General features: G+C 40.1%; 1 protein-coding gene across 1 annotated transcript in view; it reads left to right on the top strand.

Annotated features, from left to right (window-relative positions):
• The first annotated feature begins 6,025 nt into the window (after positions 1-6,025).
• Positions 6,026-13,877, top strand: part of RAB10 (RAB10, member RAS oncogene family) — a 99,327-nt gene continuing 91,475 nt past the window's right edge. Inside the window, exon 1 of the mRNA XM_069072021.1 lies at positions 6,026-6,533. Coding sequence (XP_068928122.1) covers positions 6,407-6,533 — 127 coding nt within the window. The 5' untranslated portion in view covers positions 6,026-6,406. The remainder of the gene's footprint in view (positions 6,534-13,877) is intronic.

The following is a 13,877-nucleotide window of genomic DNA, read 5'->3' on the forward strand; positions in this document are numbered from 1 at the left end:
ATACATTGCCAGTCCCTTCATGAATTTATCCTCTGTCTGTAGAACAGTCCTAGAACCCCTGAACACATTAGCAAAGCCCTCTCCCAGGATTTCTGTAAACATCCAACAAGAAAATCCTTCTTCAGGGCTTCCGAACCAACAGGAAGGTTCCCAGACCCCTGCAACAACAGCACTGTCCTTCACCAGTGGACAGTATTCACTCTGTCTGCAGGACAGTCTCCAGACCCCTGCAACAACAGTACTGTCCCTCACCAGTGGACAGTATTCACTCTCTGTCTGCAGGACAGTCTCAGGGCTTCTTAACCAAATCCCAGGTTCCAGGACTTCTTCAACAGGACAGTCTTTCACCAGTGGACAAATCTGGCAAAATAACATCAACACAGACAGACAAAGTACCAGCAAAACAGCCATGTCTCCTCAGTCCTTGGCAGCTCAGGGGGCAGGTCTCAAAAGTCCAGGGCAATTCAAAGCGGCCACCAGCAATTCTCTTAGTCTCTCTCTCTCTCCACGAGGTGCTGCTTCCAAAAAGATCTTCTGCCTCCCTCTTGTCTCTCCAAATCTACGTCACCAGCTCCTCCCAGTTCAGGACTTTCTTTTTACATCAACAAGCCCATCCCACAGGTGAGATTAACAAACTCTGGGTTTTAACACAATCAATTTGAAAACCAAGCCAATACAGGGGAATCTTTAATTGCCATTACTATCACAGTTGGGTGCCCTCTCTGAAGGCTCCGCATGCTCTGGTGAGCTGGCCACACACCTCAGGACCTCTACCCTAGACTACAATCCAGATCCAAGCAGGTTAAAGAGCAATTACCCCTCAGACTGGTTGCTTGGTCCCCCTATAGTCTGCAGGTCAGGAGCTGAAGCTGCCACATGGCAGCAGCTGCATGGCCTTGGTGCCTCAGCAGCTTCTCCCTCCAGGGGATAAAGGCCGACTGCACTCCCAAACTACCAAATCCTAAAGTCCACACTGCACTGACCTCTCACTTTGTCCTTAGCATCTGTGGGTTGATAATTCTGACCTCAGGATTGTGCAGGGCTGGGTTCAGCTCCCAGAGTCCTGTGCTGGCTGCTCCCTCCTGGCCTGCAGGGCTGTCCTCAGCGGGAGGTTAGCTTCTCTGTTTCATTTCATGGGTTCTGTAGCTCCAAAGTTTGTTCAGAGTCACCTTTTACATGAATTGGAGGTGGTGTGAGCCAGAGCCCAGCTGAAGTCCTGTTTCTACTTGTTCATAATTTCTTATAGCACAATAGTATTCCATTACATTCATATACCACAATTTGTTTAGCCATTCCCCAATTGATGGGTATCCCCTCAATTTCCAAATCTTTGCCACCACAAAAAGAACTACTATAAATATTTTTGTACATGTGCATCTTTTCCCTCTTTTATGATCTCTTTGGGATACAGACCTAGAAGTGGTGCTGCTGGGTGAAAGGGTATGCACAGTTTTATAGCCCTTTGGGCATAGTTCCAAATTCCTCTCCAGAATGGTTGGATCAGTTTACAACTCCACCAACAGTGCATTAGTGTTCCAATCTTCCCACATCTTCTCCAACATTAATCATTTTCTTTTTTTGTTATATTAGTCAATTTAATAGGTGTGAGGTAGTTGTACTTTCTATTAAAGATGAAAGGAAATTAATTCTAAAGTTTACCAGGCATATGCATGTAAGAAATAAGATTATAACAAATTAAATTCATTTTTAGAAAAAAATTATTCAATATATAACATTTTAGTACCATAAAGTTGTTTAATATTTATCAGAACACAAAAAAATTCAACAGTTTTATTATCTATATAGTTCTGAAAAGAGATACCTATATATAATGTATAGCTTCCAGTTTGATTCTTGCTTTGGATTTAATTAAGAACAAGACTGAGAATTCTGAGTCACAGAGACAAGTTGTCATAAACAGAATTAAAGCCTTATGAGAATTTTTACCAAAAATGGGATGCACCAAGAACACACCAAAAGTTTTATAACTTTTATGGACTTAAAAATCAATTTTGAATTTCTGGTTGTTCAGAGATAAATCAGTTCACATTTACTGGGTAAACTATTTTTTAGCTTAGTATGAAAATGATTTCATATCCCCAGCTCATTCATTTGGTTTTGGTCAGTAGGAATTATTTCTTCAACTGTCTCAAATTTTTGAGACACACTATAAAACTCCCTCCATCTTTCACTCTATTCTCACCTTCTCTCTCCAATCCACAATATATTTTTTTAAACTAACATTACTACGTTTGGAATATTTCAATAGAATAACATTATTAGTTAAAAATATACCTTCCACAAGTTTCTCAAATACACAGTACCCCAAATTGGGAACCCTTGCCCCAGGACCTCCTGCTGTTTTTGCATCCCCAGTGCCTAGCACAGCGCCTGCCATAATTAAGTGTTTAATAAGAGTTATGGACTCCTCACTTTCATTCTCCTCCTATATCTAAAATTTGACAATTTTAATTCATTCTGCCTCCCCATCTTTTGCATCCATCTTACCACTTGAAGACCCTAGTTCAACCACCCTACAACCACTACAAGCACAACTACAACCACCCTAGTTCAGACCCTCATCACATATTACCTAGTCTATTACAATAACCTTCTACCTAATCTCCTCACCACGTTTCCCTTCTCCAATCCATCCTCGTTCAGCTGCCAAAATGATATTCTTAAACCATAGTTTTGACCATGTCACTCCCTTGCTCAAGAAGCTCCAGTGGCTTCCTATTGCCTCAACCATAAAATCTAAACTCCTCTATTTTGCATTGAAAGTCCTTCATAGTTTGTCTCCAGTGTAACTTTGCAGGCTAGTAACATTAACCCACTTTGTACATTCTCTATGTTCAACTCGTCTACAAAACCTTCCATGTGCCAAATATGTGCCTTACATAGGCTATTCCCCATTTGTGGACTGTTCTTTCTCTTTGCCTCTATTTCTTGGAATCTCTAGCTTCAAGGTTCAAGGGACAATTCATGAAACCTTTACTGATTCCTCCACTTAATAATAATAATTGCCAGATTTACATAGCATGTTCTACGTACCAGACATTGTGCTAAGCACTTTACAAATATTATCCAATTTAAATCTCAAAACAACTCTGAGGTAGATGCAATTATTATCCTCATTTTTCAGTTGAGGAAAATGGGGCAGAGGGTGGCTTCTCCAAGGTCACACAGCTAGTAAGTATCCGAGGTTGGATTTGAACTCAGTTCTGGAGTACTTCTGACTCCAGGTCCAGTGCTCTACCCACTACATCTCCTAGCTGCCTCAGTTCTTAGTTACCCCCTTCAGAAAATACTTTTTATGTATCTTATATTTATCTATGTTCATGTCATACTCCTTTATAAAAATATATGCTCCTTGAAGGTAAAGATCATCTCATATTTGTTTTTATAATCTAAGCCTAGTATTGGGGTTAGCACATAGTAGGTGCTTATTGAATTGAATTGAGTGAAGCAAGGGAATAAATTTGGAGGTGATTACAATAGTCCTGGAGATAGGTGATGAGGAACTGAATTGGGGTGGTGGCCTTGTGAATGGAGAAAAGGATGTGATAATGTTGGAGGTAAAGTTGACAAGACTTGTCATGAACATACTTCAAGGATTAGTGATTTCTCCCGTGTGAAAATACATGATTTCTCAACTCTCTAAGACTCTTTCAGAGTTGCTATGGCTAAAAAAATTCACCATCCTCCAGGTAGCAACTTGATAAGTAACCTCTCCTAAGTTAGCTAAACTGGTCCTTGGAGTATACACCTTCAGTTGCTGGGCCTGTATTTAAAGTCTTTCCAGCCAGGTAAGATCTGTCAGGGCTTGTGCCCTGCTGGCACAGACTTAGAGGATCTGGGGTCATTTCTATGCCATGAGGCCATGAAATAACACGTTAGGGGTGGGTTGGTCCCTTGCACACAGTAGGCACTTAAACTGTATGGTTTTAAACTGGATGGTAGCTGAGTCAATGAAAAACGATCATGATGATACTAATAAACTCTAAATTGAAGTAGAATAGAATCAAAGACTATAGGTGAAGGAAGAACATGGAATCTGAGATGAGAAGAATAGAAGGGAGAGATGGGTGGAGAAGGATGGGAGTCTTCCAGAATGAAGTCGATCTTTTTTATTGTTTTATTATTTTCAGGGCATTGAACTTAAGAAATGTGGATGCAAATAAAAGCAAGTGAGATAGTCCCAGTCCTAAAGAACTTTACATTCTAATAGGTGTAAATTTGACTAATATTCTCAGAGTTGGAAGGTGAATGAGGGGTGGGGATGGTAAATGAGGAGTCAGAAAAGGAAAAGAGAATAATAATCCTATTACCAATATTGCCAGAACTATTAACTTTAGTTGACTACTATCTAGATACAAATTCTATTCAGAATATTTAAAGCTGGCTTCATTAATTCTTGTTTTGTTCCTTTTTCAATATTTCACAGTTCCTGCTATATCAAACCACTCACTCCTCTGGCTCATCTTAGGTGTACCTAGGCTACAATGAAACAAGGGGCTGAGAAGGTCCCTACAGAGCATTTGTGACTTTTTTATTCTGAGTAAAAGTGTGTGAGGACACGATGGGGAGGTAGGATGGTTATGGAGGTATGAATTAAAACCTCAGCTGTAGGGGGAAAAAAAAAAATATATATATATATATATGTATATATATATATATATATATGTATATATATATGCATATTACTGGAAGGGTGGTGAAATGAAGGCAAGAATGAAAAAGCATTTGTTAAGCTCTATGTGCTAAATGTGAAACCAGAAAGAGGGTAAGAGACGGACAACGCCTTGCGTTTGCTTCTCGGATACGACCGGGCATAGGGCATGGCACACAGTAGGTGCTTCACAAACAGGGTGTGAATAAGATGGCCAAAAAGGAATGAAGTAGGTAGGAAAAAAGATTGAGGAGAGAGAAGGCGTGGGCAGCTGCAGGGCGGGCTCCGCCACCCGGAACGTGGGGAGGTCTTCGGGGCCGCAGGCTCTCTAGGAATGCAGCGGCTGGAGAAGGGGAGGGGGAGAGTGGGATGCGTGGGCGGAGGTCCCCTCCCCCTTCCTCCCACAGGCGGCTGTGGGCGGCGGACGCCCCTCCCCTCCAGCGCCGGGCTGACTGCCCTCTGTCCTCCTTTCCTCGCCCTCACTAGCAGACGGGCAGATGACATCATCTCTTCCTGAACCAGCGTGGCCAGTTTTTCACTTTCATAGTCCTGCTCCCTTTTACCTAAAGCAAACCCCGGGGCGGGGCGGGGAGGGGTGGGATCTCCCTTCTTCCTCCACCGCCCTGGCTGTTCCGTGCGCTCCGAGGCTGTCTCGGAGTTTTAGCAAAAGCTCGAAATCAATTGAGCATGGCTTGCGCGCCGTGGACGCCGACGCCGAATGGACTATTCATGTGAATGACAGAATCCTAGGTTCTCGCGTGTTTATTAGGCACACAAAGGCTCGACTGTCCAGACGCTACAAGCGATCCGGCAGTCTCAAGCCTTCCTAGCTTTCTCTTGAGTTCCGCTCATCTCTCCTTTCCACAGCTTTAGTTCTAATAGGCGGTTCCGGAGTTGGGGAGGGGGGAGGATTTCTAGCGAGGATATCTGCGCTTGCCCAGTCACCATCGGGCCACTCCACCCACTCCGGCACTCCTAAACCTCCGCCTGCCTTTTTTTTTCCCCCAACCAATTAGACGCCGGCCAGAGGAGCGCGTGCGCGCACTCCCTTCCCAGGTCGAGGCATTTTAGATAGGCGCGCCAGACTTCCCGACTTCTCGGGCTTCAGACTGCGCCCCGGGTGCGCAGAGGAGGCGGGGCAAGCTTACGCTCGTGCGTGCGTGCGTGCGCGGCCACGCCGGCGTGAGAGGGCACGGGAAAAAGGTGGTTTGGGCCGGGGCGGTTCAGCTTCCTGTGGCTATGTAGCTGAGGGCTGCCAGGTTCTGGGGTCCCCTGCCGCCGTCGTGTCCTCGCTAGCAGTCGCCGCCGCAGCTGCCGCCCTACGTCAACAGAGACTCCTCTTCCTCCTGCTCTTCCACCCACGCTTCAAGCCCGCCTGCCCGCCGTGGGAGCGTCCCGGCCAAGCAGCCCTGAGGGGGGAGGGGAAGCCATTTTGCCCCGACCGACTCCCCGGAACCGAGTCAGGCGAACGGGAGAGGCCGCAAAGCCTCTGCTGCTGCCCCCCGGAGGCGCCGTAGCGAGCCGCCTGTCGGAACCTCCCGTGCCAGGGCGCTCGGCCGTCGTCCCCGCCCCTGGAGCCCCTCCCTCGAGCGCGCCCCTTTCCCCCCACCCTGCCCCGCTCCTGCTGGGGACAGTAGCCCGGAACCCAAGTGAGGAAGGAGCCCGTGGGGGTGAGAGTAGGGATCGATCCCGCGGGGCCGCCGGCGGCGAGAGCCGGAGCTGCTGCTCCTCCCGATGGCGAAGAAGACGTATGACCTGCTTTTCAAGCTGCTCCTGATCGGGGACTCGGGAGTGGGGAAGACCTGCGTCCTCTTTCGCTTCTCGGACGATGCCTTCAACACCACCTTCATCTCCACCATAGGTAGGTAAGCCTCGGGCAGCGACTCTCGGGGCACCCTGAGCACCCGCTCGCCCCTCGGGTGCTGTGGCCTTTGTTTCCGGGACTCGAGCCCAGCCCAGCCCAGCCCCAGCCGAAGTTGCTCTTTGAATTTTGGGGGGGGTGGCGGCGGTGTCTGCCCTTATCTCCCATCCGGTCTTTCGCCTCCCAGTCTTCTGCCCCTCTTGAGGCATTTAAAGAAAAGTTAGAATACTATCTTAGTGAGACAGTATGCTGGCATCTTTTTTTTTTCTCCTTCCCCGGTTTTAGTTTGGTTTTGGGATATGGATCTGCAGTTACAACCGCAGGGATGTACGTGGTGGCTGCGTTTTGGTGTTTGGATCCCATTGAGTCTGTCAGGGCCTCAGTATATAAATCGTGGAACGAAAGGAGATCCCAGATGCCTTTTTTTAGGTGAATGATTTTAAATAATTTTAGGATTGAGACGAAGAGTAATTTGAGCTAGTGATGGAAAAAGCAAGGCCTGCAGCACAGAGTAAGCCATCGAAGTATTCCAAGTCTCTGTGACTTGTTTGGGATTGGGCTGTAACCAGATTTTAAAGTTCTCTGATGACATTAATGCCATCTCCATTTATTCTTTTCCTTTTAAAGCTTTGACGGTAAAGCAGTTTCCTTATTTTGTGCTTTGACTTATGGTGCTTACGGTAAAGTGTCTTTACTCATGTTTCTCCACTGGGATGTAAAAACATTTTCTTTAAAGGTGTCTCTTCGCCTCACGTTTCAGAATTAACTGGTATCTTTGTCAGGATAGTGAAAATATTATCAAAGTATAATTCTCTCCAAAACGGGAGGAAAAAGAAAAGTATACCTTCCTACTTCTGAGAAAGCATCGTCTGATTTAGTTGGAAGAATTAGTGGTGTTAATGGCACAGCTTAGCACAAATTGATTAAGAAATTCGTGTTTAGGCATAAATAGTTGGGATCCTAAGTTTCCTTAAATTTAACTTTGATGTATTCCTAAGAGAAAAACAAATCACCCTGGATGTTGTCAAAACATAAACTGACTTTAAACAAGTTTAACATATACTAAAATTCCTAGTGATTAAGAAATCCTTAATTTATCACGTGAACCCCACTTTACATGGAAAAGGGTATAAACTAAACTAGATTGTTTTATTCATAATATATTTTTTAATTTCATGATTATTATTTCTTGATTATCAATACAATATTAGGTATGTCACATAGGGGTATGAACATTTTACACGTTCATCCTTGCCCTTAAAATCACTGCTTTCTTGTGTAGGAAATAGTTGGCATTAAATTTGTGCCAAATGTGTTTCATTTTCAGTTGTAGCTGTTTAGTTCAGTTGGTCAGAGAAATAAGTCTAACAAGATGAAATTTGCTTCCTTCCTGGGCCCAGTTAGCTTATTTACTTCTGGTCCCTTTGGTCAGATCTTACTTGGGAATTGGCATGTCACTGATAAGAAGGAAGACTAGTGAAGGAATAAAGAATGTCAACATTCTGAGGATTTATTGACACTACTGAAAAAACACTTCAAAGTATATGCTGTTTATAATAATTCCATAGTAAAAAAAAAAAAAAGGATACATTTATGTTTTATATTAAGGTTTGGAAAGTACATTCTAAGCAACTCTCAGTTTTATAGATGAGGGGGCTGAGATTCAGATATGTCAAATACTTTCTCCAGGGTCATGTTAGGATTCAAACCCAGCATTTTTTGGTTTTAAAGCCAGTGTTTTTTTTTTTTTTTACTATGCTGTTTCTCTTAATGTATTACTTTTTCAGATGTGTTCTTTTGCCCTCATGAAAATGTGTCAATGATATTTTCCATTGAGAAGAATAGCATTAAATAACGTATTCTACAATTTAGATTTGCGTCTAGCTAAAATATCTTTAGATCCAGAATATTACAGTTTATTTCCATTGAAGGTTAAAGAAAACCTTAGCCTGCTTTTAAGAAGGTGTAGATTAGAATAGATAAATTGATTTTTAATTTCATTCATGAAACCTTTCTGCTATTGGAATCTAGCAGAACACATGATACATTGTAGGTTGAATGACATGCACGTAAGCACATATCTATTGATTACTGCTTTTGAACCATATTTAATCTTTATCACCTTGTTGCCATTTTGAGATAGAAGATGGATACTGACCACCATATATGCTTAGCTGTACTCATTTTACTTGGTTTAAGTTGGAATTTTGGACACAGTTGGAAGGTTTGCATGTACAACTTGTTTAAAAAGTCATGTTTTTAGAGCTTAAGGCACAAATATGAATTTTAAGAGGTAGATTGCATAGCCTTTTTTAAAAATTTCATCAATAGACCAGGTTTTGCTCATTTTCTGAGTATAGTAATAGTGAAATTTGGAGGATTGGTTACTTGATAGATGGAGTAATAAGGCTAGAGTAAGTTTATCTAGAAATGTCTCTATTGTAGGAGTTTGAGTGGTCAAATAAGGGCTTTTATTTGGGAGAATTGAAACTATTCTTTTGATATTACCTCTATATTTGAAAATAGTGAAAATATTTAGAGCAAATATATGTAAATGTCTTTTATTTATCACTTTTCTGTTCTTTCCCTGCACCTTTGAATATAAATTTAGTGTGATATGGTTTTTCTATCAATTAAAAACAGACTTGGAGTTATATAAAAAGTCATACTATACTAAGTCAAAATGATGACAAGCCTGATGTAGTGAGTAACAGTAGGTTGAAGAGATATATAAATCCTAGATTTGCTTTTTTAAAACATTGATTGTACTTATATATTACCTGAATTTAAGCTTGTATACACTCAGATTTTTCTTGAAATTATAATTAGAACAACACTGATCTTGGTTGAAAGAGTCTTTCAAAAAAATAATTGAGGTAGTATCTAGTGACATCTTTTGAGTTAAAAATTCAGGGTTAATGTGGAAAGTATGCTGAGACCAGAGAGGTCTGGGATGGAATTCTACCTCTAGCAGGTATTAGTTTTGTGACCATGGACAAGTAACTTAACTTCTCTGAACCTTAGTTTTCTTGTTTGTAAAGTGAAGAAAATAACTGGTGCACCTGTCTTGTTGGGTTGTTGTAAGGGGCTTTGTAAACTTTAAAGCTTTATGTAAGTGTCAGCTGTTTATTATTATTCAATATGTCAATATTTCAAGGATTTGTTATTTCATCAGTGTGATTATTCCCTCGATAGATTCAGATCACTAACGTCCTACTCTGCTGTCTCATCTTGGAGGTGACCCTGGGTTCTCAAAGTCCATGCCAGGCAGCAGACCACAAACCCTGACAGTTTCTGCCAAGCTGGAAAGGCTTTGAATTTGAGTACAGGGCATGGACAGGTGGCAGTGTCTGTCTGTTATCAGAGAGCTGAAGTTGGCTACAGGGTGAGAATTTTTCTGTTAAGCGCTCCATGACCATCTACTAACTTGTAGAAAGTGATGGTGGTAGCAACTACTTTTTTTTTTAACCAGCAACATGAATTCACAGTATCATTGGCAATTAGTAATGGGAAGTCAGAAGATTGGTTTAGGGATGAACTAATTTAATTTAGATCAGCACCTTAAACTCCAAGAGTTTTCTGGAGCAATGAGAAGTTGTGACATGCCTAGGGTCATATAGCTGGTGTGAGTTAGAGGTGGCACTTGAACTTAGATCTTTCTGATTTCAAGACTAGTTTTCTGGCTACTACATCAAGCTGCCTGATTTGCTCGTACAAAAAAACCCACAAGTTTTCTGATATATATTAGGTAGTAGTGAAATCTTAAGGTAGAAGGCTTTCTATTTCCATAGGGTATATATTTTGTCCAGGGAAGAGTTGGTTACTTTAAGTATTACATTTGGCTAAGTGCTGACAAAATTACTCTGGAGGCTTCCAGAGTGCACATACTTTTTTACTCAATAAGAGAAGGGAGGAAAGAACTGGAAATGATCTTTCTCCACCTATGAATATGGTTTTGTTTGTTTTTTAATAAAGAATGAAGGAAGAGAACTAAAGCAGTAGTTCTCTTCAGTGTTACTGGTAACACTAACAGAGATGTTACTGCTTAGGGAAATCAGTATTTGATGCATTTTTCTTTTCTCATTCCTCAGTCTTTCTGACCCTGTACTTTTTTCTGGGAGTTCCATGTGAATGTGCATGAATTTTGGTTTTGTATATGCCTGCTGGATCACAGCCATTGTCTGCAGGGGCTTTAGAGATCGTCTACTATCATTTCTCCTCTCTATAGGGGAGCAGACAGACAGGTCAGAGAGGCAAAGTGACTTATCTAGGATCAGACAGAATCAAAAGAAAGCCTATGTTACCTGATTTTTTTATTCCAGTATTTTCTGCCATACTACCACTAATATAAAAAAATGAGGTAATAACTTGGTCTCATTCTTCTGTAATACCATTCATAAATGAGAAGCTACCTGTAATAATACTCCTTTTAGTAATTTTTACCTTTTGAGAATCTTATATAATTCCTTCAATAGACATTTCCTATCTTAGTGCAAAATATCATGTTTCTTTTTTTTTGCTTTCAGGAAGGTAGATTTTTTGAAAATTGATTTGTTTATTTACTTTTAGTTCACAACATTCAGTTCCACAGTCCCTTGAGTTTCAAATTTTCTTCCCCTTTGTCTCCCCCCCCCCCATCATGGCGGCATGCACTCAAATATAGGATGTACAAATATCTTCATATTAATCATTAGGTTGTAAAGAAGGATTATAACTGATGGGATGATCAGTGGAAGAGAGGAAACAAAACAAAACAAGAAAAAGAAACAGCAAGTAGTTTGTTTCAATCTGCATTCAGACTCCGCATCTCTTTTCTCTGGATGTGGATATCTTTCGATCATGAGTCTTTTGGAATTGTCTTATAACCTTACATTGCTGAGAAGAGCCCAGTCTATTGAAGTTAGTCATCACACATACATTGTGTCTGTGATTGTGTACAGATTTCTCCTTGTTCTGCTCTTCTTGCTCAGCATCAGTTTATGTAAGTCTCTTCAGGTTATTATGAAATCTGGTCTGCTCCTCATTTCTTATAACACAGTAGTATTCCATTACATTCATATACCACAACTTGTTCAACCATTCCCCAATTGATGGGCATCCCCTTGATTTCCAGTTCTTTGCCACCACAAAAAGAGCCACTATAAATATTTTTGTACATATGGGTCCTCCTTCCACTTCTCATCTCTTTGGAATAAAGCTCTGGAAGTGGTATTGCTGGGTCAAATGGTATGCACTTATTTATAGCCCTTTGGGCATAGTTCCAGATTGCTTTCCAGAATGGTTGGATCAGTTCACAACTCTACCAACAATGCATTAGTGTTTCAGTATTTCCACATCCTCTCTAGCATTTATCATTTTCCTGTTTTGTGATCTTCGCCATTCTGACAGATGAGATGTGGTACCTCAGAGTTGTTTTGATTTGCATTTCTCTAATCAACAGTGATTTAGAACATTTTTTCATATGTTTATAGATATCTTTAATTTCATCTTCTGAGAACTGCCTGTTCATATCCTTTGACCATTTATCAATTGGAGAGTGGCTTGTATTCTTATAGATTTGACTCAATTCTTTGTATATTTTAGAAATGAGGCCTTTATCAGAGACAATGGTTGTAAAAATTCTTTCCCAATTTTCCACTTTCCTCTTAATCTTGGTAACATTGGCTTTTTTGTACAGAAGCTTTTCAATTTAATGTAATCAAAATTATCCATTTTGTATTTTATAATACTCTCTAACTCTTGTTTCATCATGAAGTCTTCCCCTCTCCATAGATCTGACAGTTAAACTATCCCTTGCTCTCCCAGATTGCTTACAGTATCAGCCTTAATACCTAGCTCATGCATCCATTTCAACTTTATTTTGGTATACGGTGTTAGATATTGGTCTATGCCCAATTTCTGCCATTATCAAGTGTTTCTTTACTGACTTGGCATGCACTTCTGGATTCTGTAGTGAAGTTTATGAAATTAAGAATATTTTCCATTCAGGGATCATGTTGGTAGAATTGTTAAGTGTTTCTAAGTAATGATTGCCTTTTTTTTTTCTTTGTGATAGCAGGAATGTACTGATATCAGGAACAATTTTGTAAAATATTTTGGCTTGTGGTTGATGACCACATTGTAGACTAATTTACCAGTCTTTTTGGAAATGTGTTATTTCATGTTGGTATAAAAATGAATTACTTATTTAGATTGATGAATAAATGTCAAATTTTGGGTGACTTTTATAACTTGAGACTGAGACTAAGAGGGGATGTTTTTTAAAAAATAGGATGAAATATCATCAAGCCGTTTTTGATTAGCATTACATATTGAGAGAGAAGATAGCTATAATGTAAGAAAGTTGTTAATTATTAGTTTGTTTAAATAGACAGTTGTGAAGATACTTGAACATTTCTGCAAAGAATGGTTTAAGTAATGGAAGTAAAGCCTTGAAGACATTTGTTTAGATCCTAAATGTGGACAAACAACATGATTTTAAAGAAAATAGTGACTAGTGATAAAACATTTATTAAACAAGTGTGATTCAGAAGTACAAAAAGATCTCTGGTGGAATTTGTTGACTTCTCAAAGATTGTATAAAACACTGAATCATGAGTGAAAAAGATGATTTCTTTCTTTTATATCAGTGCTTTTGTCTATGGAGAGTTCATGCTACAAGGTTAAGTAGTCTATCAGAAATTCAGCCAGGATTATGAGAGATTCTGTGTCAGGAGGAATAAACTTGGCACAGTGATTGTCATGGTGAAGAAGTCAGTGTTCTGGCTTACAATATGCTTTTTTGTCACATTGCCTGTGACCTAAAATGATAGATTATTCACCTGATTTGTTCACTAAACTTTTAAAAGTCTTTTTTTTAATATCTTTTTCCCTATAATCTAGACTTTCCTGTGTTCCTCCCTATCCCTACCCAGAATGCTATCCTTTATGACAGAGGTTTCTTTTTTAAAATGAAGATAAAAAATGAGTAAAACCAACAAAACATATTGGAGAAAGTCTGGCATATTCATTCAACTTTACTGTGAATGTCTTTCTTTTTCATTTTTCTAAAAAATCAAAACCAAATCTATGCATCCTTAAGGGAAAAGTATTTGCTACCATCAAGAATATAGTTATATTTTTAAAATTAAAAATCATCTTATATACATTATTTTGTTGGAATCTTACAACAACTCTAGGAGGTAGAAATATTAAAGTTGCTCACATTTTACACATGAAAAAACTGAGGGTAAAGTAAGTAAGTTAAGTGACTTGGCCCAAGGTTATTCAGCTAGTAATTTTCTTTCTTTTTCCTTCTTTCTTTCTTTCTTTCTTTCTTTCTTTCTTTCTTTCTTTCTTTCTTTC

Source organism: Petaurus breviceps, unplaced genomic scaffold (genome assembly GCF_028583685.1).
Source record: "Petaurus breviceps papuanus isolate PSGF00001 unplaced genomic scaffold, PetGlider_PUasm1.0 90845, whole genome shotgun sequence".
Lineage (NCBI taxonomy): Eukaryota > Metazoa > Chordata > Mammalia > Diprotodontia > Petauridae > Petaurus > Petaurus breviceps.